Genomic DNA, 15,260 nt, shown 5'->3' on the forward strand with positions numbered 1-15,260 from the left:
AGGTCACTTTGTTACATACTGATTTTGTCTGTCTTTAACTCGCCAAGTGAATTTCATGCTACTGAATTTAATGTAATGAATTTAGGAATGTCTAAATGAAAGAACTATCAGACTTCACTACAGTCTGTTTATTACAATGGTTTCTTTAATTGTAGACAAACCTTATGTCTGAAAAAAATATAATGCTATTGAATTTTAATGAAATGAAATTAGAAATGTCTTATATATAGAGAATTCAAGTAAAGGTTTGTTTCTTCAGATAAATAGTAGCTTTATAATATATAATTATGAAAGATTTAGAATAAAGAAACAAACCTGATTTATAAAGCCATTGCTTCCATCTCTACATGAAAATCATGAAATAACATAATCAATTAAAATGACATGTTATAATAAAAACAAATCTATCATTACTTTTTTGATTAATTGCAGACAAACAGGTAGCTAAATTTCAGTTTGATCTGATGAATTGTAAAGGTAAACGAAAAATGAATATCCTTTAAGAATTCTTTATTATTATCTGCCCTGTATTTGACCAACCAACTTTTTATTTAGACTCCCAGTAATTTCTGAAATTAGTGTGTGTCTGGAACAATTTTGTAAAGATTAGTCAAACGTTAAACTGAATGTTTACTAAGTAGATTGGTAAACTAGCCAGACGCTAGAGAAAGGTTTAAGACCACCAATATTTACAAGGTCATTAACTAAGATGTCGGTCTCAGTCGTGGAAGTTAATTATCTTCAAACTTAGTTACTTAGTCAACATTTAGTACCTGTACACATAGGGGAATAATTTCAAGGAAATACTGATATTTTGGTGAAATAAAGGACAATATCTCCTTAATGACTCTTGTGAACTGTACTTTGGTTTATCTAGAAACAATTCATTTCCAAACAGCCTTCAGCATGATAGTCTATTAACTAAATCTATGAAGCTGACATAATTGACCTTATGAAACAACAAGTCATTGAAACTTCCTCCATATGTAATGGACTGTATATGCTTTGAATTTTCACTGGATGAACGCAAACAACATTTTCTGACCTTGGTTTAATATATCAATGAAACTAACTTAAGAGATGAACACTATTGTCATCTGAAATCAATTCACCAAGAGTTGGTGTCTGCTGGTAACAAACTCTTATTAGTAACTGTTCATTGATCACTGGTTTTAAAAGTTAGATTTGAACTCTGATCAGTAATTTTAATCCTAGTTTAACTCTATATATATGTGTGATTTGATCTGAGATCAAGAAGGTTCAAGGTGAGAATGATAATCAAACTTATCTGGTGATCACATATGTTATAAAATCTACTGACTTTCTGTTGTTTACTGAACACTTATTCATACTGGTAGTGGTTTGTGAACGCTTTTAACACCTAACTCTTACTCTGATCTGATTTCAACTGTTTGTTTTGAAAGAAGAACCAAGCTGTCATTGTTCTTTCCAAACGATCTGACCTGAACCATGTAAAATGGTGCTCAAGAATAAATGCACATCTTGTTTTTCATTACAGGATTTTTTCTATCCATCAGTGAGCAAGTCTAGAAATGAACAGTTCCATAAATTGTTTCAGTCCGTCCCAGAGGATGAATTTCCCATTGATTGTAAGTATTTTTTAAGAAATGTTATACTTTTGTTTGAAAAAGAAATGAAAATAAATACACTATTTAGTCCTATTTTTATGTAATATAATTTTTTGATATATTTGCAATGTAACAGATATTGCAAAAAAGTGGTTGCTCTTTTAGGAATTATCCCACTTATAATTTATTTGATATTAGTAGTTCAAATATCTCTGCATTATTGTATTATTTCATATAATATTGATATGTACCTGTATACTTGAAATGTTGCATGATTCCATTTAAAAGATTTTGAGTTGCTGCCTTTGACATATTTTTTTATGAAGTAACATCTGAAAGTGAAAGATAATATTTTCAACAAATTGTGGTGTGAATCAAAATTTCATGTTTGCTTCTTACATTACATAAATTTATGACTTACAGTTGTAAGATTTTTTAAACAGCCAGCGCTTAAGGGATCTGAATCTCAATATTTCTATTGTCCTTTGTAGAATTAAAATATCAGCTCCAATCACAGTTGTCTTTAATGGCCTTTAGCTCTTTGTTAACAAGTTAATTTCTAATATTGCCAATTGGGAGTAATTTTCTGAGTAAAAAGAAGAAAGTGTGTTCAATTTTTTGTAGCAAATTATATAATTTTATAAGCCATTACCTCAGGATATTATAAGAAAATTGACATTTGTAAAATTTGTCTGAAAAATTATTAATGACATTTTATATTATGTATAATATTTTATAAATTTGTAGACAAGTAGCAAACAAGTTGACTTTTTTTTTCAATATAGTGCAGATAAATTTCATTCAGTAGAAAGTGACCTCAGAAAGCTCATGAGTAAACATTACAATAGTGTTAACCTAGATAGTCTTAAAATTTATTATGCATGTTTTATGTATTTTATGTTATCAACATACCTGAATTAGATATATTGTCGTCACAATTACTCTAGAAGGCACAAATGATTGTTTATTATCACCCATGGATGAATTCTATTGAAAATCAAAAAAATGTTTTATAGGAGCTCGTAAACACTAAATGGTACGATTCTTGCTGGATTTTGACAAAACTTGGTAATGTTATTCAGCATCGCCCCAAAAAAGTCAAAAGAAGTGTATTCCTGAAGGTTGAATATTTCATACTGGTAATTGTTACTGTACTATTTTTTTATTCAAATTCAAAGCTGCCAGTGGGCGTATATAACCTTGCTTGGCAAGCTGTCTTCTACAAATTGTTTTTCAATATAAAAATTTGCCAAGCATAAAAATATAGGGAAAACACAGGCTATAAGTTAACCTTTACGATGTGGACTATCATATCATTATACTGTTGTCAAACCTATTTAATATATAGAACAAAGGAAGAAGTTTCCTTTAGGAAATCCTTTACCTGGTGTGTATGGCCATTAACCTCATGTAGAGATAACTTGAATCAAATGCATAGGCAGTCTCATTCGATTAAAATCTTGCCTAAAGTGCTGTTGGAGGAAGATTAGTAACATAAAACTTCTAACAGGGTAATGTAGGGCATTGCCTATGACACATATTTAGTCGTGCTAAAATGTTGGTTAAGAATTTCAATCATTATAGATTCCATACATTATTGTGTTAAAACCTCTATTTCCTAGAATGAATGAATATTAGCCTTGACATGGAGAATATCCCAATAGTATTATTATTCATATGACTGTATAATATTTTGATTGTTGTATTGAATAATAATAACTATTTCGTGGGTCATGTTGTATGAATAAATAATAGATTTAGGTGTACATATATAGCATACATTTCTTCTTTGATATTTTTTATAAGTCAACGTGCGTGATTATTATTGCAACATTTCAAAGTTAAGTCCTATTTATGACAGACCTATCAGGTGACACGTGCAGGGAAATTTTGTCGTCTACACACGTAATAAGAAGTTTTCCACTTGTCAAGTCTTACTTGAGATTGCTGCCATGTCCATTTTTTCCCAGTGGACCAGGAAAAAACTGGATCTTGTGGCAACCAGTATCTTTATATTTTCCTTTAGTGTGGGTCATACAACAAACAATGTAAATGAAGTCTTTGAATGGCATTTAGCAATTGTGAGTACGATATATAGACACAGCTTTATGGAACAACAATCACTGGTTAAAGTTTTATGCAACGTTTCGACGTGTTTCCCCCTGAGGACGATGGGGGAAACACGTCGAAACGTTGCATGAAACTTTAACCAGTGATTGTTGTCCCATAAAGCTGTGTCTATATAATGTAAATGAAGGGAAGAAATTACCTATTACACATCAGCATTGAGCACATTATTAAGTAACAATATCTTGCTTGCCTGTAAAAATGATTCTAATCATACATCCTAACAATTTTTTCCATCTCATTAGGCAATCAAACTGGAGACATCTGGAAACTTACCCAGACCTGTTATAGGTTCTTTGGCATCATAATTGTCATCAATATGACCAAATTAATTTATGTATTTGTGCAAAGGGTAAAGAAATAGCTACAGTTGCCAATATGTTCATTTGTTCTAAAACATGTTGGTTTTACAATGTTCTGGATCAGAAAAATTGTGACCTGCTTTAAGAAGTATTTTTTTTTTGTATAGTATTGTTGTTTTAATTGATTACTATGTATTTATACAGATTATATTTTGAAAGTAGGATGTTAAAACTCCATTCATTGCATTTTATTTTTCAAGATCTCATTAATTAAAATTTTCTAGACTGTCTGATTTAGAATACCTTTCAACTAATATCTTGAAACAATTGATTATTCTACAGACCTGATTCAATGGAGAACAGTAGTTCTTCATGGAATGGAGACTGAATTCTTGTCCATGATTTACATTCATTAACTTGTTAAGGTTCTCATAAATATTCTCAATGATGGATGTTGAAAAGGTTTGTAAAGAGTAATTGTATATATTTAAAGTTAAAGATATAGGTTCATAGATAAAGTTGATGATAATCTATTAGTTGTATACCTATGACAGTTAATCAATATCTAATATATAGACTTCATATTGATATTTCTCCTAAACCATGCTCACTACTCACTTATATCTTACTAGTCTGAAAGGGGATGTGCCAACACTAACATATTTCTGATATCCATCAGGAATTGTCACCGAAAATATGAAGAAAATTCAACAAAAATACCAATTAAAATGTATTGAAGCCAAAAATTTATTTGTTCTAAAACAAAGATTACCAACTGTTAGTATAGCCCTTCTTAATAATGTCAAAGCCAATAGAACTTTGTTTTATACTTTGACTGCAATAGACACATTTCATGAAACAATGAGGTTTGTTAATTTTATTGGATTGTGCACCAATGAAAGCAGCACATCAGAGCAATCGTCAGAAAGTCTGTAAGCTGTAAGCTATAATTCTTATAGGATATCTGCTGTGGGCTCTGATTGGCTGTATTAGTTAGCATACAATCCATTGAAATCGCTGCATTGTTCTAGACAAGAATTGTAGTTATTGCAGTCTAGTTAAAAGACGACATTATGTAGATGAGTCTGGCCTAGGTATCTTGGTCCATACTTGTAGCAAAATTGCTGGATCAAAATTTTGCTTCATAGGAGAAAAAGTATGAAGATTGTCTAGGTTAAGTAATACTATTAATACTATATAGTTGTATGATTTCATTCTAATGTAATATATCGTGTATATAATATTATCAGGCTATGTCCTATTATCTGTTGATAATAAATAATTCTCTCCAACATTTGGTGTAATGGAAATTGATAGTTTGTGATTGGTACCATCAGATGATCTAATTACTTTCTGTTGACCAGCGAGTTCTTTAATCTAACAACTATCATTATTGTGTCTTCTTAATTATAGAATAGTGTGGTCAATACCCTACTAACATTGTCTTCTTCATAAACAGTCATTTTGGAGATGGTTGTGTAGGTTGATTTATGTTTTTATTTGATAATAAATAATGACCCTATATTGTATAACCACTCACAGTTTCTGGAGTGTTTGCCATCAATTCTTACAAATTCATTCTTATATTTAATTGAAAATCATTATTGGTTTCTTTGTTGAAAAAATATTATCAAAATTGGATTGCAAATATAGTTTCAAATCAAATAAACTATAAACTATAAACTACACCTTTAACAAACCAAGTTTAAAATTAAGGAGACCATATGATGCAAATTTGCAAAATTGTAACTCTTCAAAACTTAAAACATGTTCTTTGGTGAACAATACAATACTGCCCTTTGAGTTTTATGGATTTAACACGTTGAAGTATTGCTTAAAAATTGAAACTTGTAAATGTATATGATTCAAATTACTAGTTAATTTGATCTTTTAGACTAAACTAATCCTAATATCTATTTCATATTTTTTTTTCATTTCACTACTTTTAATGCCTTATGCTGATATATAATTATATGATCATTCTTTATATCATTTCAGATTTTTCCTGTGCGTTTAAAGGTGATATATTGCTACAGGGATTAATGTATGTTTCACCTAATTGGATCTGTTTTTATTCTAAAATTAAAGGTCGAGGTCGTCAGGTATGTTATATTATGGTGTTAATTTTGAATGTTATGTTATCAATATTGTAATGTTAATCGATAAATATTTAAATGTTAAATTTATTATTTAAAATGTTTAAATCATCAAAATTAAATACTGTATATTATCCATATTAATGTTATCAATATTGTAATGAAAAACTAAAAATATTTACATGAAATTTATTACTTAAATATGTTATATTATAAATATTTAAAATGTTATAGTTATAGATATTTAAATGTTATTAATATTTAAATGTTATTAATATTTAAATGTTATATTATTGATATTTAGATGATGCATTTTAATTGCTCAAAATAAGAGTAGTGTGCACCAGAAATGGTTTGAAATTTTGAAATAGTGTTAAAGAAACGTTAAAACCTTATTTCTGTCAGATTTAAAGGTGTTTGAGTGAAATGGTATAAATCGGGTTTAAATTGTATACAATACTTCACATTAACTGCTTGAATCTATCCATTGATTATTAGTTGAGATTGACGTGTATTGATATTATGTCTGAGAGAGTTATGTCCCTGTTTGTAGGTTGAAATACCATTCAGTGATATAATATGTATTACAAGAGAGAAAACAGCTCTAGTCTTTCCTAATGCAATTGGTATTCAAACAGCGGACACTAAGGTAAGAGACTTAAAGCTTACTCCCCTTTAATCTGGAACCTATGAACAGATTTATACAGACTTGTCAGTACAATGAAAAGAATAGACTTGAGCCAGTAAAAAACATGATCTGGTGTGTTGTACGGTGCATGGTTATTGATTCAGTAGTGAATAAATAAACCAAGTATAAACAAAGTGCAAAACAAAACCCCGAAATCTGTAACATTTCAAAAAAAATATTGGTAGCAGCTAAATGAACTTTTCATATGAGGAAGTATATCAATCATAAGTGAGAAAGTATTTCATAATGAAAAGTTGTATCAGGTGTCTAGTAGAGTAAGCATACCCTGCCTGGCACCACGCGTGTCATAGCTGCTCAAGATACACAAGGTACGGGCTCATACACAGTGTAGGCATGATTTGCTTCTACCATTTTCTACTGTACATTGTACCTCGTCTACTTTAGTTATTCCTATTGAGCATTTTCAATTGTTTTGTATGATATTACTAGATTTTGATACCTTATGCATATTATATAATTACTGATTTATGTGAGCATAATACAAACTATATCAAACCCAGATCTATGCATTTTATTCTTTTGTTTGACTTTGTGATTCATATATAGTATTCTAAGTTATAAGAAAGCAATGTGAAATCTTATTTCACCAATATGTTGTATGGATTTTGGGTTTATTTTGTGATTCTTTGATAGGAAATTATTTCCTGTGACCTCGATTTAAGATGTCCAGCTTTCAGAACATACTGTACCTACTTCTCAAATACTCTATTATTATTAGTTTCATTACTACTTTCTCTTGACAGGTTGTGTTTGGATCATTTATGTCAAGGGATTCTACATACAGACTTTTAGAAAATCTCTGGAAACAGTCCCATGATTCTGTAAGTATATATTATGATTATATTATTATGATATAATCTGTTCTTAGATGTTGTAAGGATATGTAAAAGTAATATTTGTAAGTTATAAAGGTATGCAAAAGTATATGTAAAAGTAATATTTGTAAGTTATAAAGGTATGCAAAAGGATATGTAAAAGTAATATTTGTAATTTATAAAGGTATGCAAAAGTATATGTAAAAGTAATATTTGTAAGTTATAAAGGTATGCAAAAGGATATGTAAAAGTAATATTTGTAATTTATAAAGGTATGCAAAAGGATATGTAAAAGTAATATTTGTAATTTATAAAGGTATGCAAAAGTATATGTAAAAGTAATATTTGTAATTTATAAAGGTATGCAAAAGGATATGTAAAAGTAATATTTGTAAGTTATAAAGGTATGCAAAAGGATATGTTAAAATAATATTTGTAAGTTATAAAGGTATGTAAAAGGATACGTAAAAGTTATATTTGTAAGTTATACAGATATGTTAAAGGATATGTAGAAGTAATATTAATTTGTGATATGATAAATTATAAAGGTATGTGAAACAGCATATAAAAATGATAAAAGTATGTAAATATTTAAAGTATGTGTAAGAGTATGTAACAGATTGTTGAATAATCAATATACTGTATACCTGTCAATATTATACATCAAGTATTACAATACCATTCTTTATATTTACAATCAACATGTTGTGGTTAGGCTAATTGACTTTGTCGCTTGTGGTATGTATATTATTGAATATATGTAAGAAATAAGTCTGTAGAATATTTTTGTTATCTTGATAAATTTTGATAATTCATAAAAGACATGTTTGGTTAATTTGGAAATGAATTGTTTTTGAATTTTTGATAATCATATTATTGTACTAGTGTTTGTAAATGTAGACTGTAGACTAAGTTCTCTAAAGTGTGAATCAGTGTAAGATCATTCATGTATAAAATCTGTTTATATTCTAATGAGATTTCTAAGATAAGGTAGTTTATAGCTGAATTGAAAAGAATGATGAAAAGCCTATAAATGAAGGTTAATGAAGCAGAGCTGTAGATCAACAGTATAGAGTCGATCTTTATTTGTTGTGGTTGAATTGTTTTCATTAATTATATTATACTAGTATACTACATACATAAAATAAAACTACTCTATATGGCCTAATACAAATCGACTAATAATACAATAAGGTTCAAGGGTGTGACCTTTCCAATCGGGTCAAAATTGTTTTGGTTGTCCGAACATGTAAGGAAGTGTAACTAAAACAGGCTCTTGTTTGTGTTAAAGGAGCCCTATATCTGGTTTCTATTAATAAGTAACTTGTTTTATTTTACTTTGAAAATCAGTCATTTTTGTGAATTTTTTAACATGTTTATTTTGTGATAATTTGTTCTTATACAATTATGAATTTTATTTACTACTATTTTTAACATTAGGTTACTTGTAGGTTTTCAATTAATATACATGATTTCATCATTATATACATTGTAATGAACTTGTCTTAGGATGGTATGCTTTTATCTAACACTACAGGCATTTTGAGTGAGTTTACTATATTTGATCATTACATGTGATGGGCATATATTTGAACATTATTTGATCATTACACATTGTAATGAAATGACTTTTGATGATGTACTATTTATACTTACAGTCAGTTTGTATTGAGATGGATCATTGCATGTTGTATTGAATTGTGATCATTACATTTAGGAGTATAATATCAGTTTTTCTCATTATTATACATTGTAATGAAATGTCTGATGTATATCATTGATCATTACAGGAAAAAGAATCAACATTAATCAGTGCAAATGATTATAGAAAAAGTGATAAATGTTCATCATTAAGTGAAAGTTGTAGTAGTTTTGATGTGGAACAAGAAGTAGATAATTCAAGTGAGACTGATAGTGATGTTTGTTTAAAGTGTGGAAGTGTCAATATGAAAACAGAACCAACAAGGCCTAGTGATAAAAAGACTTGTTTAACATGTGAATCAAATAATAATGTGGACCAAAAACCATCAAGGATAGACAGAATACCTTTTTTCTATATTGTCAAATGTAAGTATGCTTTATTACATGTGGAATTGTAGAGCACAAATATGTACACGGGTGTAGTTTATGTGTTGGTTACAAATGCAGAACAGAGGGCCAAGCTGTGCTTTTAAAATTTACTGAAGTTTGTAAAAGGATTATATTCTAATTTTCTATGTGGTTTTGATTATATTCATTTATTACAAGATCATTAAGAAAAATGTCACGAAATGAATATTTAATTATATTATTGATTGCTGAGCAATATTTGGTGTTCCAAAAGAGTCAATGAGGCATACCTCTTTAGGAATCAGTAATTATCAAGAATCAATGTTTTTTTTTTAATTTCAGGTTTTGATTGTACTGAACCATATAAAGCTTTTTGTAGATTAAAAGTTCGCTTACAACAGTAAGTATATAATTCCATCTATTCCAGACTAAGCATTGAATGAGAACTGGGCCTTTGTTGTATTGGTATAATTAGCGCACTGGAAATCTGGGTGTTTGTGCGCTGTAGACATTTGGAAGTGATGTAATATAATCTAATGAATATATTTTATATTTTCAGTATTCCAAGAACTAATTTATTATTAACAGTGTGTAGTATTTTGTAAGTAATATTTGATATTTATTTGAAGGGATATATTGATATTCACATTAACACTATTAAAACATGTTAAAAAATTAAATAATGACATGAAAGATCATTTGTATCAATTTTTGAAGGGGCTGTGTTAGCCTAATATGCATAAATGTGAAATATTTGTATTAAAGAAACACTTGGTAGAGAATTGAGACAATAGACCCACCTCAGATTTGTGTCCAATGAACACTTCTGATAATACATTTACTTTCAGGTTAATGTTATAGTTATTAAACTGGTCATGTTAGAATTATTTCTATTGTAGAGTATTTTTCCTATTATTATCAGCTGTTGGGCTAACTTATAAAATATTAGTCATACAAGCTAGACTAGAGATGGCATCAATGTGGACACCACAAACTAAATTATTATTCAGGTAATAAAATTACTTACAATTCCCTGCTGTATCAGCATCAGCAAATTTGAACATCAATTGACCTATCAACAGCTTTAGCCTATAAATTTTTTTTTTTAATCTGAATTTGTACAGAACTTATAAATGTTTATGAAATTTTGAAAGTTTTTATTACTGACTGTAATAGACTCAAATTTTAGCAGACAAACACCATACCATATCTAAATGTCAAAATAACCCTATTTATAGTGAAGATTTTTATATGAATTAATATTTGGATTTTGAATTGATATAAACTGTATAGTATTGTGATTGTGAGATTTACAGTATATTTATCTAATCTATTTTATTTACCATTTAGGGATCACATGATGGATGAAGCTTATAAAGTGCAACGTGAAAGTCATGAATCAACTATTAATCATTTACATACTGTTATTAAAGCTAATATACATTTATTACAAGAGGTAAATATTTACAACTATTAATGATTCACTTTTGAAATTGAAATCTTACATCAGATCTGTCTGCGATAAATATTAATAGTTAAGACATGAGTTAGTGAATAAAGGTGGATGTAACATTGAAGAATAATCTCATTTCCTTTATGAAACCAGAGAATTAATATATGACTGTATCCTTTTTAAGCTATGACTTCTAGAAGTTTATTCATTATATTTAACATATTTAAGATTTCAAAGCAAGAACCTTGTTTAAATCTTGATAATACTTCTAAATAAACTATTTTCCAATTTCAGGTGCATGATTCTCTAAGAAGCCTTCAATCACAAGTTCATGATACGTGTCAAACCAAAGACTGTCCATAGCAAAGTTTTCATAAACACTCATAGACCTGTCTCATTGAAACATCTCATGTTATTTTATTTATTATAAAACATATACCTACAGATTGGAATGAAAATTTTGCAATGTATAGTTTTATGGATGTAGAGTATTAATTTGGCTATTAGAGATCTCTTATGTTTATTACAATGACAATGTAGTTTCATTAGAGAAAAAGTGGAAAGAAAATTAGTAATTGCTTGCTTTGGGGCCAATATGAATTTAATGCTTACGATATTAAGATTATATTTAAAGTTTTTTTTCAATTTAACTTATGCTTACTTCTTATAAAAGTGATTTGAGGCAGATATTAGATTGAAATCAAACATGTGTATTACCAGAAACTATACTGTATATGTATTTATGAAGTACTGTGTAAATAGTATATTTTTCTTAAAAAATTAATAAATTGATTTGTGCAAAGAATTCATTCAATTTTGGGTGTTTGTATTGTAAATTTTTGTGCATATTTTTAGTGTTGCATAATTTGAATTTAGAACCTGATTGAATCACTATGCATTAGGTGACATATTTACTTAAAGATTTTCATATAGAGATAAGAATTTACAGCTAGTATTTTGTAGAGTAAAAAGCTTTTGTGAGCTATATCTTTGATTCCTATTGTGATAAATGTATAAAATATTGATTTAATCAAATTATTTTCAGGGGAATACCAAAGTCATTTTGATGTATATATTGATGATATAAGGGATAAATAGTATTCTATGTACAAAAACATATCAGAGCTTATTTGGTATATCTATATTGTAGTTTGGAGAATGTTCAACTTTTTTGCCATTGAATTTGAGATATAAGTAGTGAACAATGAACCCAAGTTATGATCATGACTTTGCAACCACCTTTCTCAATGTATTCACATTGCAGTGGGTTCATTGTTTATATCTGTAATTGGACAGTCAAACTGGTTAGCTCTGATGATGTTTTTGTAATGAATGAATTATATATTGGTGATGTGATGCATTAAGCTGTGATAGATTGTTACAAATTATTTCATACATATTTTCAATATTTCTTGTGCAATGGTGGTTTATAAGAAATATTATTGTGCATATATGTGTATGTAGTTTCATGTAAAAGTTGACCAAATTTCTTAGAATTCATAATTTTATTGATGTAAGAGATATGACCTGACATGTAGCTTAACAATGTTTTGAATTTTGAGAATGATATTAATTCATGTGAAATTATTATTGTTTGTTTGGGCACCTTTTTTTTCGTTGATTTCATTGATCAGCCATTCCACAAATTCATGCCCCCACAAATTACTAAAACTAATTTACAAGTGTTGTTAATTGACTTGAAATAACAGACAATAGATCTTATTCACGCTTCTGCCAAGAACAACGCTCATAACGCAAAGAAATGTAATGTGTCAGACACTACATAAAATCGCACCTTAATGTCTTTAAAGTCTTCTTCTCCAACTAATCATATGTTACATCATTAAATTTGGAATAAAGATACTTTGAAATATATTTTATCTTCACACATTTCTTTAAGCTGATTTCTTGTTGTTGAGCGAGTGACTACTGACGTCAAAATGGCTTGCTTTCAGTGTCTTAAAAAACGAGGCATGAATAAGGTCTATAGTTGTGATGATTACAGCTATGTCTAGAAACAATAAGATTCACACATAAAAAAAAGAGAGAAAGCATTAGAATTACTAGTTAAGTAGAGTAGAGATAACCATAAACACCAATGCCTTTGAAAAGAAATAATTTCACAGTAGTAGTTTACACCATATGACTTATTTAAGGTCACATTTATATTAAAGGGAGATAATCCATAGCACCTTGTTTGTCACAACAGTTTGATCAGAATTTAGAACAGGAAGTGTTATTTGTATTATTTTAGAAATATTTATTTATAGTATATAATATATATTTGTTAAGTTTTTAGTGAGGTTTCAGAAATGTTTAGTGGCATTGTACTATGTACAAATAAGTTTTATAATTTCACAAAACATCTTACTGTGTTTGAATTACTGTTCAAAGATAACAATGTTATAAGAAAACTTAGTGTCTGACAAATTACACTTATTTATTTATGTTGATCAAATTCTACCATATCAAAAAAATTTGGGGCATTTTTAATCGTTTTCAGAGGGTTGCGAGTTTGGAGTTTAGAATTGGCACAGGTTATTGATTTCAGCTGCAGGTTGGGAAAATTACTTGTAAATATCTTACTCATAGAAATATACATTTAAAATATTTAATAAACTATTATTGTATTGAAATTCACCATGTTTTGTTACACCAACATCCTGATGTGTGGTTGCATATTGATGTCCATGAGTGAATATATTTTCATTTTCAATATTGTAAGAGTCTACAGTTATGATCAGAATTTTGTGAAACTCAATGTACAAATTCATATTAACCTCAGTCTCATAAATTTATAATGACAATGTGCAATAGCTTTGATTTATACTGTATTTAGCACAGCACATTTTTATAAAAACTCCAAAGAAATTCTCCAGATCATGTTTTGAAAGGAAGACTTGCATCTCATTGGAGAGAAATTAGCTGATTTCTGTCTATACCCTGATCCTATGTTTAGTAAAATGAGACCTTGAGACCATCTTTAGGTTACTTTTACTCTGTCAAAGACTCATAAAACACTTGATAATTGTTCCCTAAAGTATAAGATATTTTTTTTATTTTGATAACTATTTAGATAGAGCAGACAGCTAAACACAGCACAGGTCCACTGAGGCAAGGTTATTGTTGAAAATATCTATAAAGGTTATGTTTGTATGGACTGATTTCATATAAAGATTATGTTTGTATGGACAGATTTCATGTAAAGATTATGTTTGTACGGACAGATTTCATGTAAAGATTATGTTTGTATGGACTGATTTCATATAAAGATTATGTTTGTATGGGCAGATTTCATGTCAAGATTATGTTTGTATGGACAGATTTCATGTAAAGATTATGTTTGTACGGACTGATTTCATGTAAAGATTATGTTTGTATGGACAGATTTCATGTAAAGATTATTTTTGTATGGACAGATTTCATGTAAAGATTATGTTTGTATGGACAGATTTCATATAATGATTATGTTTGTATGGACAGATTTCATATAAAGATTATGTTTGTATGGACAGATTTCATGTAAAGATTATATTTGTATTGAAATATTTCATGTAAAGATGTTTGTATTGAAATATTTCATGTAAAGATGTTTGTATTGAAATATTTCATGTAAAGATTATGTTTGTACGGACAGATTTCATGTAAAGATTATGTTTGTACGGACAGATTTCATGTAAAGATTATGTTTGTACGGACAGATTTCATGTAAAGATTATGTTTGTACGGACAGATTTCATGTAAAGATTATGTTTGTACGGACAGATTTCATGTAAAGATTATGTTTGTACGGACAGATTTCATGTAAAGATTATGTTTGTACGGACAGATTTCATGTAAAGATTATGTTTGTATGGACAGATTTCATGTAAAGATTATGTTTGTACGGACTGATTTCATGTAAAGATTATGTTTGTATGGACAGATTTCATGTAAAGATTATGTTTGTATGGACAGATTTCATGTGAAGATTATGTTAGAGTTAACTTACATTCCATTTTTGTGGAAAAGTGAAAAATAAATTGTTCTTAAAAAATTCCACTCTTTTTAACTGTTTACCAGACTGACAATTACAACCATGAATTCATTTGGCTTTACATAATGACTTCAAAACTCTATT

General features: G+C 28.6%; 1 protein-coding gene across 1 annotated transcript in view; it reads left to right on the plus strand.

The window, feature by feature from the left end:
* LOTGIDRAFT_166372 (hypothetical protein) overlaps positions 1 to 11,503 on the plus strand; it is a gene marked incomplete at both ends in the record, with an annotated part of 67,084 nt that extends 55,581 nt beyond the window's left edge. Inside the window, 10 exons of the mRNA XM_009063444.1 lie at positions 1,520 to 1,610; positions 6,017 to 6,120; positions 6,668 to 6,763; positions 7,567 to 7,644; positions 9,429 to 9,705; positions 10,030 to 10,087; positions 10,247 to 10,288; positions 10,587 to 10,697; positions 11,038 to 11,143; positions 11,435 to 11,503. Of these exons, the coding sequence (XP_009061692.1) occupies positions 1,520 to 1,610; positions 6,017 to 6,120; positions 6,668 to 6,763; positions 7,567 to 7,644; positions 9,429 to 9,705; positions 10,030 to 10,087; positions 10,247 to 10,288; positions 10,587 to 10,697; positions 11,038 to 11,143; positions 11,435 to 11,503 (1,032 nt within the window). The remainder of the gene's footprint in view (positions 1 to 1,519; positions 1,611 to 6,016; positions 6,121 to 6,667; positions 6,764 to 7,566; positions 7,645 to 9,428; positions 9,706 to 10,029; positions 10,088 to 10,246; positions 10,289 to 10,586; positions 10,698 to 11,037; positions 11,144 to 11,434) is intronic.
* Between the last annotated feature and the right edge of the window lie 3,757 nt (positions 11,504 to 15,260).

The sequence above is a fragment of the Lottia gigantea genome (genome assembly GCF_000327385.1).
Source record: "Lottia gigantea unplaced genomic scaffold LOTGIsca_58, whole genome shotgun sequence".
Classification (NCBI taxonomy): Eukaryota; Metazoa; Mollusca; class Gastropoda; family Lottiidae; genus Lottia; species Lottia gigantea.